We start from the raw sequence: 12,975 nt of genomic DNA, 5'->3' as shown, positions 1-12,975 counted from the left end.
AATTCACTCAATCCAATTTACAAATTGTGAAAAAACGTCCAAAAACCACACTAATGTTACTTGGCCACCAACTCAAAAGTTAATGCAAATGTTCTAGTAGTGATTTTTCCTTCTCCAACCATTAACTTTAATTCAAAATTGGTACGTAGCTTGATCTTTAAGTCTTCTAACACCATTCCAAATTTCACTTTGATCCAACAAGTAAATCTTCAAATATCATAGAAATCCTATCCAACTCCAAACTGCCAACATAATATTTTTACTATATAATCGTATTATAACATGACAATATAAATTATGAATTTCTTACATAGGCATAAGATTAGTGTTTTTGTGGTTGACATTAGTCATGCGTAAAAATTTTGCCCTAAGTTTGTTGATAAGTTCATAAAGATCTGCAATAGTTATAAATCTATTTTTATTTTTATTAAGTGAAGTATTTATAATTTTTTCTTAAATTAAATGTCATCTCAATTAAATTAATATAAGATTAGTAAAAAAAATAAACTCTTTTTTTAAACCATTAAACAATATTTTAGTTTCTTTACTCCACTCAAGATTGTCTTTAGAAGTCAAAGATATAAGTGAGGTTGCAACTTGAAATATATTCTTGATGAAGATCTGATAGTAATTGGCAAAGCCCAAAAATCATTGGACATCTCTTATTGTTCTTAGAATCTTTCAATTTATCATAGTCTAGACTTTTTTTACATCTATCATTAGTCTTTTATTAGAAATGATGTATCCTAGGAAGTCAACTTGAGTAGTATAGAATACATGCTTTTCTAATTTGGCATAAAATCTTGCATCTTTAAGTTTTGTAATATGCAACAAACATGAATTCTATGCTTTTTTATGTTTTTAGAATAAATTAAGATATTTTTAAAATAACAAATAATAAAATTGTTAAAAAACTCACAAAAGATATCATTCATTAAATACTAAAAAATATCTAGTGCATGTATGAATCCAAAAAGAATAACATTACACTCAAAATATACCTAGTTTAAAGTATAGTTTTCCATTAATCTCTTGATTTAATGCATATCAGATTTTATGCTCCTCTTAGATCTGTTTTTTTATAGATTTTTATTTGATTCAATTGATCAAGAACTCTTAAAATTAAAGGTAGAAGATACTTATTATTGATAGTGATCTTGTTAAGTCTTCAATAGTCTATGCATATCTATAAAGATCCATCATTATTCTTCATAAAGAAGATATGAGCTCCTATTAGAGATTTTGAATGGAGTTTGAAATTTTTAGCCAAATTTTTATCAATGTACTCTTTTATTGCAGCCAATTCATTTTGTGATAAGCTATAGATTGATTCAAATGGTAGTTGAGTTTCTTCTTGGAGATCAATTGAATAATCATAAGGTTGGTGATTTATAATAATATCTACATTCTTCTTTTCAAAAATGTCTTGAAAATCTTAATATTGGCTAAGAATATTACTTGATGTCTTTTTACCATCACAAATAAGCATGACATATACAGCAAAAGATGACTCTTTTTTTACAACATGCATGAAAGTTCTCACTTTTGCTAGTGAAAATTTGGATATATTAGACTTATGTATTTCTACTTCAGTAATGAAATTTTGGATTAAACTACTAAAAAAATTAAGGTTACAAAAAATCAAATCAATTTGAAGATTACATTTTTTTAATTATGATAATCCTAAAATAATTGGATTAAAAAGAGATCTTATTATATTAAATATTATTATATTATTATGACCTTTAATTGCTACATCTAAAGAAATAATTTCATGGATAATATCTCTAAAAGAAAACAAAAAATTATCTATGACTTTTACATGTACAAGTTTAGTTTTCTTAAGTAAAGATATTTCTTGTATTTTGACAAAGTCATTGTTTATAAAAACACACTGAGGCTTTTGATCTAATAACACGAAGACTTTGTGATTTTTACGTCCTAAACATGCATCCATTATAAAACAAGGTGTGAAGATAAATTCTACGTTTTATTTGAAATTACAAGATCGCCTCAATTAAAAGTTGCTTGTAATTGGTGGTATAAAATCGAAGTATTAAGAATAAAAACAAAAGGAATACAACACAAAAATAAATAAAATAAGTGAAATAAGTGCAATCAAGAAATTATACATTACAAAATTAGTCACATTCTACTTATTGAATTTTCACCTAATAAAAAATTAAAAAATATAAATATAAAATATAAAAGATAATTTTATTATCTTTTCAATGGTATAAGAAATATATAAATTCAAATTAATATGAATAAGTTATGAAAGATTAAAAATATAAGATTAATAATAAAAAAATTAAGTGAATAATTTTTACTTCAAGAATAACTTGCTTAAGAAATCAAGAATTTAAACCTCACTAAGACTCACAAGTAGCATATATGGATGTCTAAGAGAGGCCACAAGGCCTTAGTCTTATCAACCTAACTACCTTCAAGGTGCTACAACCCATATGTGACTTATGCACCTCTTTTTTTACAAGGACAATACTAGCTGTTGGTCCTCTTATTTTCTACTAGTAAAACCAACATTTTGTCATTTTTGACTTCACCATGGTATTTAAAAAAACAATCAATTAGTCTCAAAACCTTTTGTTTAGAATCATGTGACATTGAAAGAAATACAATCTTAAATAAAGCTTAACTTATTATAAAAATTGTCAAAATTTTAACCTTATTCTATTAAACTTCTTGGGTATACTAATCCTTACTTTTATTATACTTATAGAAGAATTTTTTTCTAAATTTGATTATAAAGTCGATCTACTTACTTCTTTCAAGTATACAACTTTTTGATATAGTCTCTAAACTTCTATCATAGACATAGAAATAGTATCGTCATGATTCAAGTTGAAAATATGTAAGATTTTGAATCCTAGAATATTCATAAGCTTGTGAAGTTTTGCAATAGTTTCAAATCTATTCTTAGTTTTTCTAAAATTAGTATTTATAATCTTTTTTTCCATAGATAATTCAAATAAATTCAAAAATTTAGATTTGAAAAGGATAATATGCAACCTCTAATATCAAATGAAAATTTCCACAAAGAGAAGTAATCCACTCTCTTTAAGAAAAATATCAATGTCAAAAAACTAATTTTTTTTTTAAAGGTGAATAATCTATAACCTTCAAAATACATCAATATAAGTGGGATGATCCACTCATTTTTAAAACAAGACAAGAACAATGAGCTAGCTCTCTTATCAAACTATTAAGGTTATGAATTTTGAAGAATCAAAAGATTAAAATATTCTTATATCATTCAAAAAAACTAGATAATTATCCATAGATGATATAATATTAAATTAGAATGAATATTACTAAAGAAAAGAATATTAAAAGTCTTGAAAATAAGACTAAAGACTAGAAAAGTATTAATAAGAAAGAAGAAGGCTTTACTCTTGCCTCCATATATACTCTTAACTAGGAGCTACATGGCGATATCCTATAAGACCTCCAAAACATGTTGTCTTTGCCAAACATGTATCTTAACTTGCAAGAGAAGTTTTTTATACATATGCCTCATAATTAACTTATTTCACAAGCTACTAATACATGATTAACTTATTGACCAAGTTTCTAACCTATCAATCAACTATAAACACATATGAAGTCAAATTAGTGTCTACAAAGCTTTTAGGAAGCGTTTCTAAAAAATATTATTAAATAAATTTATTTTTATGTACTTCTACTTAATCATATAAATAAACATTAGAATAAATATGTATATTTGTGACTTCCACATAGGTAGCTTAATTTGTAACCTACCAATATATAGTTAACTTATTGATCAAGTTTTTAGCCTAACAATCAAGTATAAATACATGTAAAGTCAAAGTAGCATCTATGAAGTTTCTAAAAAGCTTCTTTAGGAAATATTATGAAATAAATCTACTTTTATTTATTTCTAGTTAATCTTATAGATAAACATTAGAATAAATATGTATATTCATAACACTTATAGTAATAAAAAAAAATAGATTTAATTGTAAGCTTGATATACTTGCTTCTCTTAATTGTATAATTCTTTGGCATAGATTTTGAACTTTGTCATTGATCTCTTTTATAGGTGTCAAACTACTATCTCCATAATTGATATTAGAATTACGTGAGATTTCTACTCTTAGAATGTAAACAAGCTCATGAAGATCTATAATAATTATAAATCTATTCTTTCTTTTACCAAGAGTAGTATCTAAAAAAAACTCTTTTGTAGAAAACTCAAAAAAATTTAAAAGTCAAATTAAAGGAGGAAAATTTGCAAATTCTAATATTAAATGAAAGTTTCTATAAAGAAAGATAAATCACTCTTTTTAAGAAAAAAAATCTATGTTAGAAAATTAAAAGTGAATCTAAAAGTGAATAGTCTACAACCTTCAAAATACAACAATAGAAGTAAGTAATCCATTCACTTCTAATAGAAAACAATAACAATAAGTTAATTTTTTTATGAAATTTTTAAGGACATAAATCTCACAGAATTAAAAAATCAATACACTCTTATGTCACTTGAAAAGACTAAAAATCACTCACAGATGGTATAATATTGAATTAGAATGGCTATAGCCAAAGACAAGAAGATTAAAAAGTCTTGAAACAAGTCTAAAGATTAGAAAGGCATTCATAAGAATAAAAAAGGCTTCATTCTTATTTCCATATATACTATCCAATTAAGAGTTATATGGTAATATCTTATAGGACCTCCAACACGTGTCCAATTTACGAAACATGTGATTTAACTTACAAGAAATTTTTTTTGTATGCATATCATATTGTTAGCTTGTACCATAAGCTATCCATACATGCAACATATGACTAATTTTTTGGCTAAGTTTTTAACCTATAATCAATTATAAACATATATAAAATCAAATTCATATTGTTATTCTAAAAAATAGTATATTATATAAAAATAATATAAAATATTGTAAGAATTTAGATTTTAAATTTTGAAGAGTTTTTTTTTCTTCTTTATAAGCTTTCTAGAAAGCTCTCACTTGCTTCAAGAAGTATGAATCAATGGTACATTTTTTTTAATATAAAGAAGAGCTAACTATTCTTTAAGGTTTTTCTTTGGAAGTTTTTTTAAATTGTATTTCAAATTTAAATTTAAAATTTTTAAGAATAATTTATTCTTTATAAGATTTCTAAAAAGCCTTTATTTGTTTTAAAAAGAATTAGTATGAACAAGCAGTGTCTTTTTGGATAAAAGAGAGCCAACTACTCTTTAGAATTTTCCTTTGGAGGTTTTTTCAGAGTATATTTTTAATTTGAGTTTGAAACTTTGAAAAAAAAATCTTCTCTTTATAATATTTTTAAAAAGCTCTTACTTCCTTCAAGAAGAATTGGTATGAATTAACAATGTATTTTTATTTTAAAAAAAAATACAATTATATTTTAAGATTTTTCTTTAGAGGTTTTATATAGTATATTTTTAATTAGGATTTAAAATTTTGAGGAGTTATTTCTTTCTTTAAAAGATTTTTAGAAAGTTCTTATTTATTCCAAGAAGAATTAGTATGCAAAAGTGGTGTCTTTTTGAATAAAAAATGAACCAACCACTATTTGAGGTTTTTCTTTGAGGGTTTTTTCAAAGTGTATTTTGAATTTGGATTTGAGATTTTGAGGATTTTTTCCTCTATTTATTAGATTTTTAGAAAGCTCTCACTTACTTTAAGAAGATTTAGTATAAATCAATAGTTTATTTTTGAAAAAAAAAAAAAAACCAACTACTCTTTAGGATTTTGCTTTGGAGGTTTTTTTAGAGTGTATTTTGAACTTGGATTTGAGATTTAGAAGAGTTTCTATTCTCTTTATAAGCTTTTTAGAAAGCTCTCATTTTTTCTAAAAGAAATTAGTATGAATAAGTGGTGTCTTTTTGGATAATAAAAGAGCTAGCTACTTTTAAGGATTTTTTTCACGGATTTTTTTAGAATGAATTTTGAATTTGGATTTGAGATTTTGAAGAGTTTTTCTTCTTTTTTTTTACTTTCCAAATTTCTTTGATTTAATTTGAGAGAAGTTAGTATAAAGATGTAGTATAATTTAGAATAAAGAGAGAGCTAGCCATTCTTTAAGGTTTTTCTTTGGGATTTTTTTCATAGTATGTTTGGTAATTTATTTTGAGATTTTGAAAGAAGATTTTTTTCTTTATGAGCTTTTTAAAAATCTCTTCTTTGTTCCAAGAAGAATTCGTATAAAATTTTAGTACCTTTTTTAATAAATAATAAATTCCCTTATATTAATATGACCAATGGTTTTATTTTCTCATAAAATATGTTTAGGAAGTGAGATTTTGTATACACATGTATGGACTAAGTAGCTCTCTAAAGAGCCATCACATGCTCAAATCTAGTGAAGTATGGACCTATGGCAACTAATTGAATGAAGAAGGGGTAGCAATTCCTCCATACTATTATGAATATGAAGTTGTGGAATTTATTTAAATAAAAGATATTATTTGACCATATCTAATTGCAGCCATAAGTCTTGTGTTTTCCTAAAGCAAATGCTTTCATCTCAACAATATCTATGAAGCTTCTAAAAAACTTCACCACAAAATAATATTAAATCTACTTACATTTATCCTCTATCTAATACTTCTTATGTGGATAAATATACATGTTTGTAACAATTTGTGGCATTAAAAATGTAGAGAATCAACAACTAAAAAATTCAATTTAAAAGCTATTATTTGCTAAGTTACCAAATGAGGCATTGAGATTTTTGCAACCTTCAAGATGACATAATAGAAATGAATACAATTTATTTTTTGACATAAATTTAATTTTGGCTTAGTAGCCATTTGTCCTTCTTCTTAGTTTCTTTTCTTTCTTTCAACTATATCTTCTAAATCTCTTTCTCTCAATTAAACCTTCCACATCTGTTTTCCTCTCCATAATCATAATTCTTAATTTATGCTAGTGAATACTTCAAAAAAAAAAAAAAAAAAAAAAAAAATGTCCAAATCCATAAACAAAAGAAAGGAATTCTATTGTAGGGAATGTTTAGTCCTAGTTTTGCCCATCCTACCAATACTCCAAAACATCATTTGCTACCCAACTTGCTTCTACTTTCTATAATACAATTAGGTTTATTAATAAAAGACTTTTACTTCTTTTTTTCATATCATAAATATTTTTTGAATATAAATACACCACAATCTAGAGTGTTTAAAGCAACTACTATATGCTACCGAGGTACTGTAAAAACTTTTCAAGAGGCTCATAAATAAGACTAAACGGATGCACATGTGAGTACAAGACTTTCATGAACAAGGAGCACAAGATCCATCAAAAGGCATCCAATCCAAACATGTTCCAATCGGGAAACAAGCCCCTGTCGTCCTGAATAGGGCTAATCGGCATCCATGTAATCTGAACTACGAAAGTACCACGTGACCAACAACACACCAAGTTGAACCATGGGTGAGAATACTTGGTCAGTGTCTCAGAGTGTAGCTCCCAGGGCAACCCCACGGAGCGTTGACACGGTGAAGGCCATCCGTCAAAGCAGGCTCTCTGTAGACCCTGACAAAGTCAACCTGCATCACCAGTCAAGAATTTTTTTGGAAGGGATGAAACATCCCTTGGTGTGAAACCTCACTCGCCGCCTCCCCAGCTTGATTTGCTAGTCACACAAGCTTCTGATGCCGCCAAATGACTTAAGGATACGAAATGTTTACATTCATCAAAAACGAACACTTGCTAGAGACGAGGATTTGCAACTTCTTTCCCTGACTGATGCACCAAGTCCACGCCATAGCACAAATTCTTGCACTACAAACTTCAACAACCTAACTTCCCCACATCAATCAGATAAAAACTAAGTCTGAGAATACCAAAAGTAGTCCCACTAAACTCGTCTGAGGTGTTGCCAGCGTCTCCCCAAGCTGACGATAATTTAGTCCACAAAGTGTCAATTGAAAACCTGACATAAACGTGACAGAAGTGATACTCCTTATTCTGGTGTAATTGCATCAACACCCACACCTCATCCACTTGCACGTTGTCAGCTGGGTCCAACGTTCCGCTGTGTTGTGTCTTGTCTACCTTTACTATGCACCAGGTCCACGCCACCACCTCGTGGGACAAAACGTCCGCCAGCTTGTACAGATTTAACACTCCACGCCGCACATCGGTAAACAAACTCTTCATGAGCGTGTTTAGCACTGCCTTGACGTTGAGCGTATCATATTTCCTCAGCAGAAATTGCTGCTTCGAGGTGTAGCCATGAGGTGGTCCATGGAGGCTTCTTCAGTTAACTCCATATCCCTTAGCTGTTCACAAGAGCTTCATCTTGGCGAAACTACTATTGTCCTTCTCGTTTAGTTTCTAAACATCAGGACGTCAAGTTTTCTTCTTTGGAATGTTCGAGAGGGAATGGGAAACCAACTTGCGAAGATATTACTTTGCTATTATTTTGTTTAGTCTAGATTAAGTGACGTGAATTCATGCTAAGATCTTTGTTAACAAAAATTGAGCTTATCAATACATAATTCAACCACTCAATGGAAACATGTATTTTCCAGGATATTAATGATGCGGTATTTGTGAAAAAGATTAATTTTATCAAAAAGGTAATAATTTATTCAAGCTAATCCATTGGTGAGTAAACATTCTTATTGATTGTATTCCAAGCATGTTATGAAAAAAGAATTTGAGATAACCTCAAATCATAAACTAACGATAACATTGATCCCAAAGATTTGCTTATCATCGGTAGCGTTGTTTAGCAGTTTGTTCTTGAAAGTCTTTCATTTTAGACAGTCACCACCTCACTTGCAATTTAATCTTGTTTCATTATTTTATGACTTTCAAGGAAAAAAAAATATATATATATATTTTGTTTTGGCGCAGCAATCTACGAACAATTTGATCACTGCAAGACTCTGCGAGCACGTTCGGTCATGCTGCAACACCGAACTGACTGAAGCTGGAGCGTTGATCTGTCCAATGTGCCTTCGTAATGGAGCCTCGAAAGATGAGTTGGAGTTGCCTTTTCATTATGTTGCACGAGAATGTGCAGTCACTCTTGAAACTTGCGAAGCTGGAACCATACAGGTACAAAAATCCTTCAAACTCCAGCTCAAACCTATCAACGCTCCCCACTGTCAGAAGCTTGACAGATTCTATTGTTCCTTGCACGTGATTGCTCCCTGCCTACGTGTACTTAATTTGCATCAATTTGCAGGTTGTGTAACCGGCAGCCTAATCAGGCTCCAGCTAACCCTTTTTCTGAAGTTACGAGGAAATTGTATGGCGTTTGTTACAGCAGCTCTCATCGATCCGTTTCCTTCTGAGTTAACCTGGAGAAATAATCCTGACTGTCGTTCACGCGCAGTACGTTGAATTTCTGCACGCGGTTGAATCCTTCTAAACCCAACATGTGATAGCGTGTCGCTGCCGGCTCACGTTTACTTCCAACAGCCTCATGGCAACAACTGTCCTCATATATGACCCCACAGCAACAGCCCACCACATCATCACCAGTTTTCATCCGAGGGTTTCTCAGATCCTTGTTCCTGGCTCAACAACCATCACCCAGAGAATCGAGAGTTGTGCTATTCTGATTACAGTTTTGAGGGCGTGCAGGGAACTTGAGGTTTAGGCTCTGAGGGTGATTTTAAGGGTTTAATTGGGAGTTTGGTTGTGTGGAAGTCAAGATTTTTGACGATGGGGAAGTGTTGTTGCTTGGTGTTTATTGCAATATTAGCGTTAGTGATCGCAGGAGTGTCAATTGGAGTACCACTGGCGAACAAGGCTAAGGCGAAGGCAAACGACTCAGAGCAGAGCGCGGCGGATAATGTTTGTCAAGCGACGTCGTATCCCGCTACCTGCGCTCAGACGTTGGCTAGTGGGAACTACACGGCCGACTCAAAGGGGGTGACGAGGTATTCCTTGCAAAGTGCGGAAACAGGAGTGAATTCAACTTTATCATCGATTTTGAGATTGAATAGGACAAATCCCAACGTAACTGCTGCACTGGAAGTTTGTGATGAAGTTCTGGAGCTGAGTAAAGAGCAGCTGGAGGCGGCTATAAGTGTACTAGGGGGGTCTAATTCGACGGCAACAAAGAAAGTGATGGATGACTTGAAATCTTGGGTGAGCGCGGCCATGGAACTGCACACTACGTGCATCGATGCGCTCTTGGAGGTTAGCCCTGAAGACGGTAAGCGGATAGAACAGGATTCGGCTCACACCCAGGAGCTCCTAAGCAATGCTTTAGCGTTTATTAACGCGCTGGCTACTTATGGAGACAAGATCCAGAACTGGAAACTAACGGGGTTCAGCATACCCAGCGGAATTAACATCTCGGACTTGACCGGAGTGGAAATTCCGCCAGTTCCTGGTTTTCGCAATCGGAGGCTTCTGTCCACTACAGACAGTCTTCCTGGATGGATGGATGCTCAGACGAAGCGCCATCTCTTGCAAGCTCCCACGTACGACGTGGTGGTGGCGCAGGATGGCTCCGGAGATTTTAAGACAATTCAGGAAGCGGTGAACGCTCACAAGGAGAACAGCGCCCGTTTGGTGATTTATATCAAATCGGGTACGTACAACGAGCAAGTGACCGTGCCGAAAACTGCCAAGTACTTGACGTTCATCGGCGATGGCGATAAGACCATCATCACGGGAAGTCGGAACGTTGCGCTAATGAAGGGGATGACCACTTTCAAATCCGCAACTCTGAGTAAGTTTCTTCCGAAGGTCTCAGAAATGGAGGATTACTTAGGCATTGTCTCGATATATCTTCTTATGGTTTATATTCTTCAACTATGGAATCGGATGATTGTAATTATCTCCAGCTGGAGACTGCCTAAATGATCTTATATTATTTTTATTTATTTATTTATTGTTTTTTCCTTGCAGTCGTCTCAGGGGATGGTTTTATCGGCCGGTCATTCAAGGTGGAGAACACTGCTGGAGCTGAAGGCCACCAGGCCGTAGCATTCAGAGGGACGGCAAGGTTGATCGCCATGTACCAAGTAACATTCGACAGCTACCAAGATACGCTCTACGCGCACTCTTTCCGGCAATACTATCGCGACTGCACCGTCTACGGCACAGTGGACTTCATCTTTGGCAATGCCGAGGCTTCCTTCCAGAACTGCAAGATAATTGCGAAACGGTCGACTTTGCTCGGGCAGCAGAATACATACACTGCGCAAGGCAGAACCGACCCGCAGATGACCACGGGGTTCTCCTTCCAGAACTGCGTTTTTGACGGAACCCCGGAACTCAAGGCAAATACCACTTTTTACAAAACCTTCTTGGGCCGACCCTGGAAAGCTTATTCTGTATGCGTTCTGTTGAAGTCGGAGGTGCTGGCGCACGTCGATCCCTCGGGGTGGATGCCTTGGAACACGACTACTTTCGGCCTGTACACCTCCTACTTCGCCGAGTACCAGAGTTTTGGTGCAGGCGCTGACACTAGCAAGCGAGTGTCTTGGTCGCATCAGATCACCTCCGCGAGCACTGCGCAGACGTACCAAGCGAACAATTTCGTGGGAGCCAGCTCCTGGGTACCGAGTTACAACCTTCCGTTAACGACGACCTTGTAGATTACGCTAGGTTAGGTTTAGAATTAGAACTCGTCCATTTAGACGGCGAGTAATTCAGAGGCCATATTGGCCTGGTTCGAATGAATTCGAACAAGTGTAAAAATAGAAATCGGCGACTTTCCAATAAACAACCGGGTAACTCGAAGATCTACCCTATTCGATTGTAATTCACTAATGTTAATTGAAGGCAAGCTCTTCAGTGTTGTGAAACTTGGTGGTCTGCAATTGTTCTTCTCCACACAGCTTTGTTCCACAGTTAGTTTAGGATCAAGCCCAATGCAGCTTGGCAGTCATTCTGCAAGGAACACTGAAAATCAGCGGTTTTAATGCTTCAAAGCGGCACATATTTATCCTATTGCAGTCACTTTAGCCCGATGGCCTTGAGATTAAGAAATAGATTCAATGAGGAGCTATTCTGGTGAAGTACATTTGCAGTTTACATACAGTCAGTTACCATCCAACCAGTTTGAGGAGCACATCTATTCTTTTGCGATGCAGGTTCTGCGTTGAAGCAGGCGATGTTGAAAATGATCTGATGTCGCACTTCACGAAACAGTAAAGAATCTGCTCGTAGGGTTGTTGAACGTCCTTCTACACCCAACTTGTTAGGAGGAGAAGATGCGAAAGGGAGTGCCCAAAATTGAGAAGTACAGTAATTCAAGGATAGCTTCGTATCTAACGTTTATTACGTGTTATTTTTCATGTCATAATCGTTCATTAGGTGCTCTTGCCGATAGAATCATGACATGGAGCTATCACTTGGTGAATTATTCTTTACCGAACTAGACCTCTGACTAATTGTGTGTTTCTCAGTAACGCAAATGTGAAGCTGTAAACTCTAGTCTGCAAACTCATCGAACTCCGGCAGAAACTTGGGATGCGGGTTCTAAATCCAATCCTTGTAGACCTAGAGCAATTTTGACATAGTCATCGATTTTTATTCTGGCGGGTTCCACAAGTGTGGAAACAGCGCCTTAAAAGCGAGAACTGTAGAAAACAAAGCACAGAAGTCAACTTGTGAAACAGGAGCACAGTGATGTTGCTTTTCTTTTTCAATGATGGTAACATTGACTCAGCCGTGGTTTACCAGATTCAGTGAGTCAAGTACAAGACACACAAGGATCTAAAACCCAATGACTTGCTTGGTAAATGAAGTATGTTTTCTAGTCAACAACTATATAATACTAGGAGTTAGTATTAGTTTTATAATGTACAATAATATTACAATGAAGTAATTTTTTATTTTATATAATTGTTTATACCTATCTAATGCCAAGTAAATGTTTACCTATCCAAGTTCTATTCTAACTACAAAGTGTAGCTTGGCTATTGATTGCTTGCTTTCACACTTTGTCTTTTGTAAGTTTCTATTTCATTCTACTATAGTTTAGAAAGCTTGA

At 33.4% G+C, this 12,975-nt stretch overlaps 1 protein-coding gene across 1 annotated transcript; it reads left to right on the top strand.

The window, feature by feature from the left end:
- The first annotated feature begins 9,504 nt into the window (after nt 1-9,504).
- On the top strand, nt 9,505-11,785 carry LOC112288053 (pectinesterase). Its single transcript, XM_024531838.3, has 2 exons — nt 9,505-10,704; nt 10,884-11,785. The coding sequence occupies exons 1-2, from the start codon at nt 9,687-9,689 to the stop codon at nt 11,573-11,575; spliced, it is 1,710 nt and encodes a 569-aa protein (XP_024387606.1). The 5' UTR covers nt 9,505-9,686; the 3' UTR covers nt 11,576-11,785.
- Nucleotides 11,786-12,975: the final 1,190 nt, after the last annotated feature.

This window comes from Physcomitrium patens, chromosome 10 (assembly GCF_059467195.1).
Source record: "Physcomitrium patens ecotype Gransden chromosome 10, ASM5946719v1, whole genome shotgun sequence".
In the NCBI taxonomy this organism is placed as follows: domain Eukaryota; kingdom Viridiplantae; phylum Streptophyta; class Bryopsida; order Funariales; family Funariaceae; genus Physcomitrium; species Physcomitrium patens.
Note: the sequence above shows the minus strand (reverse complement) of the source record. Positions and strands in the feature narration are given on the sequence as shown.

Coding starts and splice junctions, on each gene's coding strand:
- LOC112288053 (XM_024531838.3), top strand. CDS start 9,687: ATGGGGAAGTGTTGTTGCTTGGTGTTTATTGCAATATTAGCGTTAGTG. Junction 10,705..10,883: donor TTTCAAATCCGCAACTCTGA/GTAAGTTTCTTC, acceptor TTTTCCTTGCAG/TCGTCTCAGGGGATGGTTTT.